The following is a 16,014-nucleotide window of genomic DNA, read 5'->3' as shown; positions in this document are numbered from 1 at the left end:
TTCAAAGTTGTGTAATGGGTCACGATGCAGACAGGACATTTTTCTAGTGGCCAGGAAAGCAAGCAGTCACCCTAGAGCCAGGTGAGTTTAAGATTATGCTGTCAGTGGCTGATGGGAGGTGGTTGGGGTAGGGCCTGGGGGGAGGTGGGAGGGAGACAGACTTTCACTGTCTCCCTTTTTTTAACTGTTTGACTTAACTTTACTAGGGGTGTGCGTTACCTGGTCAGGAGAGACCAGATTTATGAGTTTTCAGTGAACCAGGTTACTCCTCCCTTCCTTTGGCTGGTAGACAGTGCTGTGCCCTGGAGCTGGTCTTGGTGGAGCCAGACTTTAACCTCAAGGGGTGCTGGGGAGTCTCCTGGTGGGTGAAGCGGGGCCACCTCCAGCTGTTGGGGTTCTCACACACCGGCACGCAGCGGAAAGCAGGAGCCAGCCGGAGACAGGGACAGAGCCAAGGAGAGGTAGCTGGAGCCCAGTGACAGCTAACCATCACACCCCACGCGACGGCAGACATGTTCAGTAGTTCGTAGCCATTCACGGTGTCGTGCACCCCTCACTGTTAATCCCAGGACGTTTCCGTCACCCTGGGAAGAAACCCCGTTCCCACTGAGCAGTCACTCCTTGTTACCGCTCCCTCCAACCCCTGGCACCCACCGGTCTACGACACCTTGTCTCTGGATCTGCCTGTATCTGGCTGTTTCAGATACGTGATGAAGTCAGACATGATGTGGTCTTTGTTCCTTTCACTTAGCTTAACGTTTTTAAAGTTCATCCATGTAGTAGCGTGTGTCCCTACCTTCCCTTTTTTGGCTGAATAATATTCCATTTTATAGACAGACCACATTGTGTTTAACCATTTAGCAGTTGATGGACATTTGGGTTGTTTTCACTTTTTGGCTACTATGAATCCAATTTTTTTTTTTTTAAAGATTTTATTTATTTATTTATTTGACCGAGGGAGACACAGCGAGAGAGGGAACACAAGCAGGGGGAGTGGGAGAGGGAGAAGCAGGCTTCCCACGGAGCAGGGAGCCCAATGCGGGGCTCGACTCCAGGACCCTGGGATCATGACCCGAGCCGAAGGCAGACGCTTAACGACTGAGCCACCCAGGCACCCCTCCAATTTTTTTTTTTTTTAAGACTTTATTTGAAAGTGAGAGAGGGAACACATGCAGGGGGAGTGGGAGAGGGAGAAGCAGGCTCCCCGCCGAGCAGGGAGCCCGATGCGGGGCTGGATCCCAGGACCCTGCGATCATGACTGAGCTGAAGGGGGACGCTTAACTACTGAGCCACCCAGCTGCCCCTGAATCCAGTTTTTTAAAGAGAAGATTGAAACCTAAATTTCTGAAATCTATTTTTAAATGTTGACAGTGAATTTTAAAAAATTGGGAACATGGTTGGGGCTGATGGAATCTACAGGTCGCCAGCGTGGCACGTGGCTCGTGGCCCGCTAGTTTGCCATCTCTTACCTCTTGCCCAACCCAGGGCCCTCTCCTTGGTTCTGACACACTTGGCATTTTATCCAGCGACTTGGGGAGAAAACGGGACACCAAAGCCCAGAGAGGCTGCCCATTCCTCTGGGGCCACACAGCAAGTTAGGGGCAGGTTCAGTGCTTATGGTGCCTAATCCTGGAATCGTCATGCCATCTTGGACTGCTGCAGAAACCCTCTGTGGCCGTGCATGTCCTGGAAAAGTCACCTCAGAGTCTAGCATTGAGAGGTAACCAGTGCCAACATGTTAGCTTCTTTGCTTCCTGTATTTTCTGGGCACTTGTTTGTACACAGTTGAGGTCATACTGTGTATACAGTTTTGTAAGTAGATAGAGGTGTTTCCGTTTGCACTACGTGATGATGAGCATTAGGGGCCCCAGTGGGATGGTGCTGGCCTGGAGCACTGTCACCCAGCCGCCCGTGGCCGTCCCCGGAGGTGGTGGCACAGGTCTAGCGCTCCGGCTCTCTGCAGCTCTGCAGGAGATGGCCTCGCAGCAGCTCCTGGGTGCGCGGGAGCCTGGTCACAGCGCCTTCCCTTCCGTCTTCGGAGCCCGCCCTGGAGCAAGACTTCCCGACTAGTCTCTAGGAAAACCTGCTCGGGTGTGTTTTCTGGGCCACCCCATTGCCCGCAAACACACGTTCATCGGTCTGAAAGATGAGAGTCTCCGCCCAAGCCCTGGTAGCTGCGCCCTCTGGATGAAAGGAACACTGTTTTGAAGACCGCCGTTTGTAGCCAGCCCTGCCATTTCCAGTTCTTTCCAAGCGGCACTGGGGGCCTTGGGAGGAAGTGCCGAGGGCTGAGAGGGGGGCAGTCGAGCCCCCCAGGTCAGCGGGGCACTTCCTCCTCTGTTCCAGAAGCACAAAGCGGCCACCTGGTAAGAGAGGGGCCCACAGCCTGGGGGTTCAGAAGGCCTTGGCTGGTGCGCGCCCGCTCGCTGCCCGGGCCGGGACAGGGGCCGGCTTCCGCCCCGGTGGCAGCAGGTGGTGCTGCTGGTTTTTTGGTGACCCCCACCACTCAGTTCTCTGACCCCACCATGTGACGGCCCCCCTGTGCACATGAATATTCATATGTGAGGCTTCGGGGGAGCCAGGCTGGCGGGTGAGGGGCTCCAGGACACGTGCTCCCTATGAATGGGCCCACAGAGGAGGAGGCCGGAAGCTGCTTGATCTTTCTGCCCTGGGTTCCATCCTCCTTTGCTCTCATTCACTCCCGCTTTCAACAAGCATTTATTTATTGGGCCTGTGGCATGGCCCGGGCCCTGTGGAGGCCGTGGAGGACAGAGCACAGAGGGGCCTTGCAGCAAAGCTACTGTCCATTCATGGGGGAGGAAAGTGGAGCGCCGGGCCCTGCGGCCTGGCTGTCAGCAGGCGTTCACTGCGGGGGGGTCTGCCAGGTCTGCCCCCACTGCAGCCCGCTTTCCCGCAGGCCAGCTTAGGTGGGTGGTCAGCACCCGTGGGAAAGCCCACGTTACCTGTCTCCCCCAGGTAGGTTTGAGGAGAGCGGGGTGCCATGGCGTGTAGCCTCCCCTGACTTGTGGCCCCCCGTGGAGCAAAAAGTCAGCACGGTGGCCTGAACGCGCGTAGGTCCCCAGCCACCACTCGACGCTCACCGAGGCCGAGCTGCTTATCCACAGCCGTCTGGAAGACTGGCCAGGGTTTGAACCAGGGGCATCTTTCATCCTACATCCAGAGCCCTCTGAGCTGGGACCGTGCTTTGTCCGTAAGCGTGGCGCCACACGGGCGGGGGTGCTTTCTGGGCCCTTTCAGGCTTTAGGGTTCTTGGCCGGGCTGTGGGTTTTGTTGTTCCGGCGTATTCCAGAAGGGAGGCGGGGCCTGTGGGAAGTAACGGGAAGGGTCAGAAGAGGCTCCCGGACAATGTTGGGGCATGGTCGCGCAGCAGCCGGGTGCTCTGGGTCGAAGCCCGGGATGATGGTGGCTCGGCATGGCGCCAGCCCCAGACACAGCAGGACAATGACCACGCACGCCGTATATACGGCCTGGTGTTCGTGCAGGAAGAGCGCTTCCCGAACGATGGCAGGACTTTGTTTTGACTCTTACTCTTCCATGTGTATCAGTTTGGGGGAAACCTAGTGTGTTTAGACCCTCGTCGTCTGAGAGAGGGTCTGGATGCGGGAGCAAGCCCTGCTTTTGTTTTTTTTGTTTTTTTTTTTTAAGATTTTATTTATTTTTTAGAGAGCGAGCGAGAGAGAAACAGCATGAGAGGGGAGAGGGTCAGAGGGAGAAGCAGGCTCCCTGCTGAGCCGGGAGCCCGATGTGGGACTCGATCCCAGGACCCTGGGATCATGACCTGAGCCGAAGGCAGACGCCTAACCATCTGAGCCACCCAGGCGCCCAAGCCCTGCTTTTGCACACGGCACGGCAGGTGTGCGGTGCTGAGGGGCTGGCTGGGTTCCCGCGCCCGCCTGATCCTTACTTTTTACCTTGTGTCCTGTGGGCCACCTACAAACTCCTGTGTGCTCTTGAACACGTGGTTCAGATGTCGTGCTTGGGAAGACACAGTCCCGCTGTCCACGGGACTGTCTCACCCGATCCCGTGGTCACCGGCTGCCCGGGACCCCCATGCTGATTGCAGTAGATACTTTTTTTTTTTTTTAAGATTTTATTTATTTGACAGAGAGAAACACAGCCGGAGAGGGAACACAAGCAGGGGGAGTGGCAGAGGGAGAAGCAGGCTTCCCGCCGAACAGGGAGCCCGATGCGGGGCTCGATCCCAGGACCCCGGGATCATGACCTGAGCTGCCCAGGTGCCCCTTATTTTATTTTATTTTATTTTATTTTATTTTATTTTATTTTATTTATTTATTTATATATATATATATATATATGACAGAGAGAGACACAGCGAGAGAGGGAACACAAGCAGGGGGAGTGGGAGAGGGAGAAGCAGGTTTCCCGCCGAGCAGGGAGCCCGATGCGGGGCTCGATCCCAGGACTCTGGGATCCTGACCTGAGCCGAAGGCTGACGCTTAATGACTGAGCCACCCAGGCGCCCCTTATTTTATTTTATTTTATTTTATTTATTTATTTTTATATGACAGAGAGAGACACAGCGAGAGAGGGAACACAAGCAGGGGGAGTGGGAGAGGGAGAAGCAGGTTTCCCGCTGAGCAGGGAGCCCGATGCAGGGCTCGATCCCAGGACCCTGGGATCCTGACCTGAGCTGAAGGCTGATGCTTAACGACTGAGCCACCCAGGTGCCCCCGCAGTAGATACATTCTTGTTTCTCTCTCAGAGGCAGGACTTTTGGGTTTGCTGAATGCTGGCCAGGTGCCCATGTGTCCGAGCTGGCCCTCCGATGGTGGCCCCCACTTCTGAAAAGACTTGGCCAGGCCCCGGAGTGCTGCAGGAGCTCAGTCGCTCTCACACATCCCGGCTGCCCATTCTAGGCACTTGGGGAGCTTCTAAGAATCCAGATGCCCAGGCCCTCCCAGCGTCTGTGTGTGTGAAGGGAGGAGACGGTGTATTTTTCTAATATCCCTGCAGCGATTCCTCAGGACAGCCACAGTTGAAAACCACTTCTCTGGTGGCCTCTGAATGGCATGGTGAGTGAAGCAGTGACAAACCTAAGGTGTTGGAAAACTGTGCAGCGTCAGAGATTAGGGGCGGCTCTTATCTGTGTAGGTTTCTAACGCTTGAATTGGACTTTTACCCAGAATCGTCCAGAAGTGGTCACTGAACTCCAGTGTTCAGAGATGCCTCACTGGAGGGAGTTGAGCATAGAAAGTGCAAAGTCCCTTCCAGCCCTGGGGTTCGGGGCTTCCCTTCAGCCCCCACTTAGCTGTTGAGCATCTTTCGTGTGTGAGGCTCAGTTCTGAGCTCAGGGAGCAGGAGCAGTGTGGGCCAAGCAGAGCCGCCCCTGTTCTGTGAATGTTCGCTCTGGCTGGGGAGACAGATTCTCACGTGAGCAAGAGCGGGGGAGAGTGCCTTGTGAGGGACTCGGGGGCTGGTGGGTGGCCGTGGGATGAGGTAACGTGCAGGCTGCAGGGTGGGGATCGTGCCCTCTCAACAAACACCCCCCCCTCCACACCCACAGCCACCTGGGGAGGCAGTCTGTTCAGGAAACTACCCTGCAGACAGCTTCAGTAGAGATGGGGAGCTCTGTCTTCAGGCCAGCTTCACCCGTGGCTCAGAGATTATCACCAGGACCCCACCCGCTGGGCCCTTTTGCCCTCTCCCCTCTGGCCTCAGTAGCCTTTCTACCATCAGGGATTTGGGTGTGGGGTTTGGTAGTTGGTGGACTTGGCAGGTTGACATTAGCTGGTGGAAACCCACCCTCGTTGCCAGAGCAAAGTCAGTTCCACTCGGCCTGGGACTGGGAGTAAGCGAGGGGGTAAATCTCCCAAGGAGAGTCGGGGTGTCTTTCAGGAGAAGCAGGAAGGTGACCTGGGCATCCCCTGACGGGGGCGAGAACAGGGAAGGACAGTCGCTCTCCCACGGTGCCCCGGTGGTCAGGGCTGCACGGGAATGCGCTGAGACCCCCAGCCCATGTCCTCCTGGTGCAGGTGTGAGCAAGGGGGATGTCGACCAGGGAGTAGGCGTCGCCTAACGTGGGCTCCTTCAGTTCCCATGGTTGCTGGCAAGTAAGGGGAGGCTGCGGAATGTGTGTTAACACCCCTGTGCTCACAGGGAGCCAGGAACAGCCTGGCCCAGGTCTTCCTGTGGACCCAATCCCAGGTCTTCTCCACTGCATCCCAGCAGCTCTGAGCACATGACCCGTCTCTTCTCCTTACAGTCCTGCTCTCTCCCGAACGTGGTTTCCACCACATTGTTCGCTCTAGCCTTGACGCAGAACCGAGGCCCCATGAGGCACTTCATGTTGGGGCATAGCAAGGGCCTGTCCCCACTGTGTGATTCCAAGCCGGGACCAGTGTCCTGCTAGGCCCCTTGTCATGTCCGGCAGAGGTGGGCCTGAGGAGAGCGGTTGCCGTCATGGGGACGTGGCTCTGTGTGCGATTCTGAGAAGACCGGAATGGAAAGGTCAGAGCAGCTTCTGGAGGGAGGCGGGTGTTTCTGGAGGCCTCTGGAGGGTTGTGGGTTTGAGGCGGCTGCAGCAGAAGTCCCTAGTCCACACAGCAGTTGACAGGCTTACGTGTCCCTGGGATGGTGGGAGTGCACGCTGCACGGCAGAATCGGCCTTGGCCCGTGTCCAGCTCTGAGCGTTACTGCGGGTGCGGTGACAGGTCTGGGAAGTAGCCGAGGTAGCCCCATCCTCCCCTTCCCTGTGCCCCTCCCACTCGCCGTCAGCCAGACGTGAAAAGACAGTCAAGGTGGCGGCTGATGGGGCTCGACAGGCCCACTCTAAAGTCACTCAGCATCTCAGGACCAGAAGAGATAAAGCCAGCACAGTGGTAGAACTCCTAGCAGAAGTTCATGTTTCTGAAAGTCAAGGGCTGTCCTACCCGCATGTCCATCCCTGTGCACGGCTACTCGGGCTGCTAAGAGGGGCATGCCTGGGAATGGCGCCCAGGGCCGTGGGTCCTCCTGGGGACCTGGGAGCATCCCCTGGTCTTCTCTGAGACTGGCAGTCACCGCCCTTCCTGCAGCCCTCTCTGAGCAGTGGAGCTCAGCCAGATTGTCCCAGTTGCTACCCTCCCACTTCCCTCCTACGCTCCCCTGCGCCCCACTGCAGGTCACAGCCCTGGGAGACACTGAGGCAAATGAGTGCTCTGAAAGAAAGCTGAGCGGTTCCAGGAGTTAGTGAAGGCAAGAAGAATGGGAAAATGGAGGGACGTGGAGGCCCAGAGGCCTCAGGCGGTGGACATGCCCTTTGGTACGTCTGGGGAGCTTTGGGGGGGTCGGTGTCAGCTGGGGAAGCGCAGAGGCAGATTGAGGACATCTAACACACATTCTCTTTGGAGTTTCAGAAGAGTTTAGATTTGAAAAGAGTGATTGAGGGTTTTTAGGTTCACGGCAAGGAGCCACTTCTCAGATCCAGGAAGCCTAGTGAATCGTAAGCAGGATATAATAAAAGAACTTCCCACCTGGGTGCATTGGCAGAAGACTGCAGAGCCCCATAGGAGAACATACTAGACCCACGGGGGGCGGACGGTCCATGGAAAAGGGGCGGCAGGCACGTTGGGAGCTGACGTCTCAGCATGGATGGAAGGTGCCAGAGGCCCATGGGGTAAGGTCTTCCGGGGGTTGGAAGAAAAACAGTCCGCCTTGATTTCCTTTCCTAGTGAAATCCTCTTTCTTCCAAGAACGATGGTAAAATGCATTTTATATCTTGAAACATCAACAAAACAACCTGGATCCTCCAGAATTCTATATTCCTTGAAGGTATTCCTTAAGAAGGAAGGTAAAACGCGACATTTCCAGGTAACAGAACGTTCCCAGCTTCTAATTGAGGCTTGGGGGTTCTGGGTATTCTGGCTCCAGCCAGGAGCCGGCCAGGAACCATGCAGGGTCACCTCAGTAAGCAGGAGATGCTCATAGTGCCTGGTCTCCTAAGAAATGACCGGGGTTTCGGGAATTCTGTGCCAGGAACGGGGGTGTGGAGACCAATATGTATACTTTTTATCATTTCACCAACAGTAGTGAGAATGTAACAGAATTTGAGCAGCACGGCTCATGAGGTCGTGGATTTGTTGTTCTCAGTGACCCGAGCACACACGTTCCAAATACTGACAAAAACTTGATCGTGTGCTGGACATAAAGTCTAGCAGCCTCAACGCGTTTCTGGAAATTGGGAGCACCCAGAACACATTTTCTGACCACAATATCCTCAACAACAAAAAGAAAACTAGAAAAACTCGGTACACTTGACACTTGGAAAACCCTCCTGAAATCTTGAGTCAAAGAAGAAATTATAAGGCGAACCAGAAACGTTGAGAACCAAAAATAATGAGGTAAATAGTCTTATTTCAGAATTTGTGGGGCATCTGAAACAGCAGTGTGAGGGGAAGTGACAGCATTGCCACCCAAATAAAGTGGAAGAAATGAAATACGGATAGGAACAGAAATTCATGCATTAGAACACAGACGCATGATAATATCCACAAAGACAGATGTTAGTAATTAAAAAGTAATAAAACAGACCAATTCCCCGGCAAGATTAATTTTAAAAAATAAGGGGGGCGGGCTGGGTGGCTCAGTCGGTTAAGCATCCGACTCTTGATCTCAGCTCAGGTCTCCATCTAAGGGTAGTGAGGTAAAGCCCCACGTTGGGCGTGGAGCCTGCTTAAAATAGAATAAAATAAAAAATAAAGAGGAAAGGCACAGACACTATGAGAAATGAAACACAGTAACATAACTGCCAAGATTTCTGGTGGAGTAAGAGGCTGTTTGATGAACTCTGCGCATACAAATCTGAAAACTTAAAGTAGATAAATTTAAAAAGAAAACTTAGCAGAGCTAACCAGAGAACAATAGAAAATCCCAAAATAGGGATAGTGCTATAATCATTAAAGGCATTGAGTCAGGACTTAAAAATCCTCCCCACCCCACAATCCACCCAGAGGGCTTTGCCGGCAAATTCTAACACCACTCAAGAAAACAATTCCACCTTTATACAGACTCCTTCAGAGGGTAGGAAAATGGGGAGTGTCCCTCCTGGTTTTATGAGACTAGCATAAGCTTAACACCAAAACCAGGCAGGACGTACAGTGTGAGAACAGACCTGCCAGGCCACCCCCACTTAGGAGTACAGACGCAAAAAGCAAAGAAACAGTTGCAAATCCAAAATGAAAAATATACAAATGGTATCGTACATCATGAGAAACTTTGTTCGCAAGGAGCAGGTCCTTAGAAGACCTATTCATGTACCATATTACAGACCGAAAGAGAAAAATCATGCTATCATCTTAATAGAGACAGAAACCCGTTCCAGCTGTTCATTGCAAGAGTCTTAGCAAACTTGGAGTGATGAGGAGCTTCCATGACCTGATAAAGGGCTTCTAGAAGGAAGAAAGCCTGAAAGTGGTAAATGCTAATGTTTTCATGTAAAATGTTGAAAACAGATCCTGAAGAGCGAGACAGAGACACTGACTATGCACAGTTGTTCTTTACGTTGGGACTGGTGGTCCCACCCAGCACAGTGAGACAGGAAAAAGAAAGAAAAAGTATAAGGACTGGGACAAATTAGGCCATCATCATTTGCAAGTGTTATGATCACGTACTTAGACTATCCAAAAACTTCTCGAGTAACTCTCTTATAATTAAGACATATTAGAATTCTAAGAATAAATAATTAGCGTGAATTTTAATTATTAGACTTGAGAGTTTAATAAGATTGTGGGCTGCAAGAATCAGTGTATAAAATTAAATGTTTTCTGCATACAATAAACGAATAACAATGAAATTTTAGATATATACCAGTCCCGGGATGCTGGGTGGCTTATTTGGTTAAGTGTCTGCCTTCAGCTCAGGTCATGATCCCAGGGTCCTGGGATGGAGCCCTGCATCCAGCTCCCTGCTCAGGGGGGAGTCTGCTTCTCCCTTTGCTGCTCCCCCTGCTTGGGCTTTCTCTCTCTGTCAAAGAAATAAAATCTTAAAACACACACACACACACACACACACATACACATCAGTCCCTAGAAATAGATTTTACAGTTGTATGAATGAATCCCTTAGGGAAATAAAGGATAAAATAAAGATTTTCACTGAAATCTTTCACTTAAATCTTCACTTAAATTTCCTCTGATTTCTTTTTCTTTCACTTAAATTTTCACTGAAATCTTTCACTTGAAATCACTCACTTAAAGAAGGACTTGAGTGGAGAGATGTCCTGTGATTTTGGTTTTTTGGAAGACTCGCTGTTACAGTGATAACTTACTTCAAATTGATCTGAGATTTGGTGCAATTCTGATCAAAATACCAGCCAAGTTTTTTTTAATTATTATTTTTAAAGATTTTACTTATTTACCTGACAGCACAAGCAGGGGGAGCGGCAGGCAGAGGGAGAGGGAGAAGCAGGATCCCCACTGCGCATGGACCCTCATGTGGAGCTCCATCCCAGGACCCTGAGATCATGACCTGAGCTAAAAGCAGACACTTAACCGACCAATTTTTAAAAAAAAAAAAATTTTTTTTTTTTTAACTTGGCAAGATGATTTTAAAATGATTATGGAAGAGCAAGGGCTTGGAAATAGCCACGATACTCCCAAGGAACAAGACCAAGGTATCAGGTACCAGATAGCAGTTCTTCTTGGTTCTGATATCTGTGAGGATAATCCAGAAAGCACAGCGATGGAAACAAAGGGGTCAGTGGATCAGAACGGAGAGCCCAGGAATGAATCTGTGAAGCTGTGGCTTCTGGTGGAGGCGGCAGCGTGTGCAGGTCAGTGGGGAGAGAGTGGCGCCAGTGTGACTTGCTGGGTAGGAAAGGATGAGATCGAATCTGTATTTTATGCCATATGCAAAAATCAATTGCTAATGGAGCAAATATGTGACCACGCAAGGCAAACTGTAAATCTGTTAGATTTGCTAAAGAGGAAGACGGTTGAGGTGTCGGGAAGGCTTTCCTGAATGTCAGGAAAAGCACAAATTAGAAGGGAAAATACTGATAGGTTGCACCCTGTTCAATTTAAGAACGTCTCTGCTCATCCAAAGCTACTTAAGGAGAGTGAAAAGAAAAGCCGCAAATTGGGAGGTAATTTCTTTGCTTTTGTAACCTAAGTAAAACAGTATTCACAGTGTGGTAAGAAACTCTCAAATCAAGAAGAGAAAGATAAACACCCACAGGAAGGCAGAGAAAGCCTGGGATGGGCACACGATAGGGGAGGAATCACGGAAGACCCGTAAGCAAATGACAAGAGGCACAGCCTCATTAAGGAACAACGAAATGCAAGTCAAAACAGCCAGGATGGGGCACCTGGGTGGCTCAGTCGTTAGACGTCTGCCTTTGGCTCGGGTCATGATCCCAGGGTCCCGGGATCGAGCCCCGCATCGAGCTCCCTGCTCAGCAGGAAGCCTGCTTCTCCCTCTCCCACTCTGCCTGCTTGTGTTCCCTCTCTCGCTGTGTCTCTCTGTCAAATAAATAATCTTAAAAAAACAACAACAACAACAGCCAGGTGACCTTGCACGCCCACCAGATTGGCACACGTGGAAAAGTGAGCAGGAAGCATTAGTGCGGTGAGGGGGCAGTTGCTGGAGCCGGACTTGCGTGCACGCAGCATACGTAAGCACAACCGCGCGGAGACCACCCTGGAGTCACTCGGCGGACGGGGCAGGGAGCCCCGACCCGAGGTCCTCACGGGTACGAGCGCACCCGGACAGGAGAAGAAAGAGCAGCACCACAAAGGCAGAGCCAAGCCAGTGCCTTCGGCAGACTGATCAGCTGTGGTTCCTCCCCAGCTGGAGTGGAAGGTTCTAGGGCGGTTAAAGGGAACAGGTTTCAGCTGCACATCAACGCAGGTGAACTCTCCCAAATATGGAGTGAACAAAGCCGGTCACAAAGAACGTGTACAGTGTTTCCGTTTGTATACAGTGAAGAAAGTAGGCACAGCTGATCGATAGGGTGTCTAAAGGTACCTCTACAGGGTAGGACCCGAGGAAAGATCAAGGGAAGGGCGAACACAAAAGTCACGAAGATCAGGGTGACGGGTGCCATGGAGGGGGAGGCACTTTTGCTCCCGGAAAGGCAGCTGTGGCTTTTAAACATCGGCTGTGACCGTCCTCAAAGAAAGGCAAGGCATGGTTCGCTTGTGTACGCACTTAGCCCGAGTAACACCCGCGTCTACATGTGACAGATGAAAGGTCCACACGACGGGAGCGAAAGCTGGGGTGCCTTCCGTTAGGTGCGCTCAGCTGTTCTCTGTTTTACCCTTCTAAAAAGCCAGTTGGGACCCCCTAAATTGATTTGTCACTCACTCTTTGAAAACATGGGCATTTGTCGATGATTCCTCTTCACGTTGTCCTCCTCTGTTCTGTTCGCCCTCTGTCAAAAGCAGAAACCACTCAAAGCAGGTGGGGACAGGGTGCGTCCGGGGCCTGCGCCCGAGCAGCGGATGCCTGGGCAGGGCTCGCTCTGCGGAGGAGGCCGGTGGACTCTGGGGAGGCGGGCTTGAAGAGGCCATGTGTGGCAGGCACTTGGGACAGTTCTCGGCTGTGTGCCGTCTGGTACCCTCCCAGCAGGCCCTGCGCACCCCCCAGGGTGGGAACCCCAAAGGCTGTAGGCCCCGGCGTTCAGCTCAGTCCAGCTTCGCTGGCCTGGGACAGCACCCTTAGGGTGGCGGCCTGTCCTGACATGGGGCACACCCGGGTGTGGCTCACGTGGCCCAGTGCCCTTTCCTTTCTCACCCCAGCTTTCCAGAACTTTCTGAGGACGTAGCTGAGCCTACCCTGCCTTCCTATAGGTGCCAAGCCAGCTGCCTCCGTGGACCCATGGGGCGTGCCCACTGGCACTGGCACGTACGCCGGGCCCAAGGGCTCAGACCCCTGGGTGGCCCCGCAGCAGCCTGCCCCCAGTGCCGGGAAAACAGCGGATGCTTGGGCCGCAGCCTCAGCCGCCAAGCCCGTCTCGTCCTCTGGTGAGACATCGCTCTGCCCAGGCCCTGAGAGCCCCTTTGGCTGCACTGCTGTCCCCTCTCCTGGCTCCTCGGCATGGGACCTGTGGGTTTGCCTGCACTTGCCACCCTTGTCACCTGCAGCCTTTGTCCCCAGTCGTCCCATCCCCCCCTCCGTGCCACAAGCCCACCGTGCATGGTGAGATCACAGGCCTTCTGGGCCCCTGCACCTCCGTCCAGAGGGAGCTTCCCAAGGGGGCCTGGGCAGGCTACGCTCTAGGCACTCCTTCCAGTAGCTTCCTACAGGCGCTATCCAGGTCTCTAAACCCGGCTCAGAAGTACCCCCCCACACCCTGCATTAGCCCCTCCTTCAGTTTGGGGTGGGGCTGGTGGCAGGCTAATGCCCCCACGCGAGGTTCCAGGAGGCCAGGATCCTTGACCCGGCCCCCTGCTAGACCGTTGGGTGACCCCGAGCTGCCGTCTGGCTCTCAGTTCTCCCCCAGGAGCAGGGGTGGAGATCTGTCCCTTGCCTTCGGCCAGCACCCCCCAAGGTGTAGACCGGGAAGCAGAATTGGGGAAGTCGTGATGCACCTGCAGTCACCAGCCTCTTGTGTTCACCCAGGGGCCTTTGATCTCTTCAGTAATTTGAATGGTACAATTAAAGATGACTTTTCTGAATTTGACAACCTCCGGACTTCAAAAAAAACAGGTATGTGAAGGTGGTCGTGGTTTCCATAACGTTCTGTGCATTTGACCAGTCCAGTTATGGCAGAAATAATCAGCTTTCAAAACCTCTCAACTTCATGCGTTTTCTTTGTGTTTTGATCTTGGGAGCCTGTAAGTGGCTAGTTGCAGGAATTAACACATCAGCAGTGAAAAGTCATGGGGTTGAGATTTTCTTTCACCCTCTCCTGGTATTGGGCGCATGCTTCCTGTCTCGTTCACCTCTGTGTCTTGGCCCTGCCCCCAGGCCCTTCGTGGTTGCCGGCACAAGCCCCCTGCCCTGGCCTCCCCAGCCCAGCCGCCCCATCTGAACCACTGCCTCCATATGCCTTCCTCCTCCCAACTTCCCACTCCCCACGGTGCCCCTTTTCCAGACAGTCCCAGCTCTGGGCCTGGACAGGGCGTCTCTGCCCCCACTTGATCACCCCAGCCTGTGGCTCCCTCCCAGCTCCTGTCAGAGCCCCGGCCCAGTGCCCCCAAGATGGCAGGGCTTCAGGGTGCGGTACAGAGAGACCGGGCCGGGGCGGGGGTGGGGGTGGAGGCCAGAGGCTGGGGACGGAGCCAGGCTGCCACACCCCCCAGCCACATAGAGCAGCTTCTCTCCTTTCTCTTTCCTCTCTCTGCTTCTCCCTGTGCCCGCCCCCCATCTCCATCTGCCCCTCACCCCCTCCTTCTCACCTCCTCCCACCACTTCCCCCAGTGGCAGCCACAGGCCCGGCTGGCCCCCCTGTCTAAGGTACAAGCAGCCTGGCACACCTGACCACCCCTCGGCCCCATCTCAGCTCAGGGGACCAGAGGCAACTTAGAACGCGCTGCTTCTTGGGGTCTTTCTTTCTCTGCGTTAAAGAAACAAAATTCCGTGCGTTTCCCCTGCAGGCCAAAATGCCACCTAACAGTCCCTGCCCACCCGTGTGCGCCTCAGCGAGAAGGCGGTATGGCCTTGTTAACAGTCCTTCTGTACACTTACAAATTATTTACCCCCAATTCTAGAGCTGTTTCCATTGTAGAAAATTTGGAAAAGTTTATGGAAGAAAACGGAACTCCTCTGTAATCCTCCCTACTCCAGCCGCTATGTTTCTTTCCAGCATTTTTTCTGAGCTCTGTTTACAGGGGGTTTTTTTGTTCAGCTCATACTGTCAGAAAGCATCGAATCCTGCACCCTGCCACCCCCCGCCCCCGGTAGAATAACGGATTGAAAGCATTTTCTCGTGATGTTAAAAATTCTTTAGAAAATATCCATACCTATGGAATACCTTGTATCGCTCAGCAATCATGGATTTGAACTTTGCTCTTGGGGAGCGTGCTTTCGGTGGATTGCAGGTTTTGCCGAAGTAAATAACGCTGTGGTGAACATCCTTGTGCTTGAGTCCCCGTTGCCATCTCGCATTATTTCCTGAGACTGGATTCCTAGAAATGGGATTACCGAGTGGAGAGTATGACCATTTTTAAGAACCTTTAACCCCCCTGCCACGCTGGCTGAATTTTTAAAAACAATTTTTCTTCTCTATCAAGAAATTCATGTTCATTGTAGAAAATTGACAGTGAAAACACACGAGAAACATGCACTGCCCACGGCTAGCCCGCGGCCCCAAATATCATCTTAATGTTTCTGGAGGATCGTGCCGTACGCTTTGTTTTCCAGCTTCTTCTCCGTGACGTGACACGGTCCTCTTGTCGGGAGGCCTCCTGTCCCCGCATTCTGGGTTTGGTTACGCGACCGGGGGTTCTGTAAGCTGCCCCGTGGCGGACTGTCCCTGGCTGGGTCTGTTGGAAGCACCACTGCAGCGAACATCCCCGTCTTCTGCGTGGCCACGCAGGTGTCCCCCGGAATGTCTGTGTCTCGCTCGGGTCGCCCCCCCCCCCTCACCGGGCCCCTGTGTGTCCTTGTCTTGTAGCTGAGGCCGTGGCCTCGCCACCGTCCCAAAACAACGGAACTACAAGCCCCGACCCCTTTGAGTGCCAGCCCCTGACCGCCGCCTCAAGCAAGCCCAGCAGCGCCCGGAAAACACCCGAGTCCTTCCTGGGCCCCAACGCGGCCCTGGTCAACCTGGACTCGCTGGTGACCAGGCCAGCCCCGCCGGCCCAGTCTCTCAACCCTTTCTTGGCACCAGGTATGCTCCCTGTGCTTGTCTGCCCTTGCTGACTGGCTTTGGGGCCGGCCTCAGGCCCTGACCTCTCCTCCGGCCTCTTGGGGCTCTTCCTGCCTTACACAGGAGGCATGCCCGGAATGCCTGGGCCTCTCCAGGGCCTGGGGAGAGGGGGGGCGTGAAAGCTGACGTGTGGTTAGGGGGATGGGTGGAAAACAGCTCCTCTCAGCTGTCAGTGGAGACCATTG

At 53.6% G+C, this 16,014-nt stretch overlaps 1 protein-coding gene across 12 annotated transcripts in view; it reads left to right on the top strand.

Moving 5' to 3' along the window:
• Positions 1-16,014, top strand: part of EPN2 (epsin 2) — an 83,377-nt gene that overhangs the window by 62,779 nt on the left and 4,584 nt on the right. For 11 of the 12 annotated variants that reach the window (XM_064582253.1, XM_064582251.1, XM_045889753.3 and 8 more), the window contains 3 exons: positions 12,807-12,980; positions 13,579-13,665; positions 15,575-15,790. In XM_064582253.1, coding sequence (XP_064438323.1) covers positions 12,807-12,980; positions 13,579-13,665; positions 15,575-15,790 — 477 coding nt within the window. The remainder of the gene's footprint in view (positions 1-12,806; positions 12,981-13,578; positions 13,666-15,574; positions 15,791-16,014) is intronic. The other variant, XM_064582252.1, reaches the window with a different exon arrangement.

The sequence above is a fragment of the Mirounga angustirostris genome, unplaced genomic scaffold (genome assembly GCF_029215605.1).
Source record: "Mirounga angustirostris isolate CCGP_5_RB_7025 unplaced genomic scaffold, mMirAng1.0.hap1 SCAF_17, whole genome shotgun sequence".
Classification (NCBI taxonomy): Eukaryota; Metazoa; Chordata; class Mammalia; order Carnivora; family Phocidae; genus Mirounga; species Mirounga angustirostris.
The sequence above is the reverse complement of the archived record's forward strand: the minus strand, read 5'-3'. Positions and strand labels throughout refer to the sequence as shown.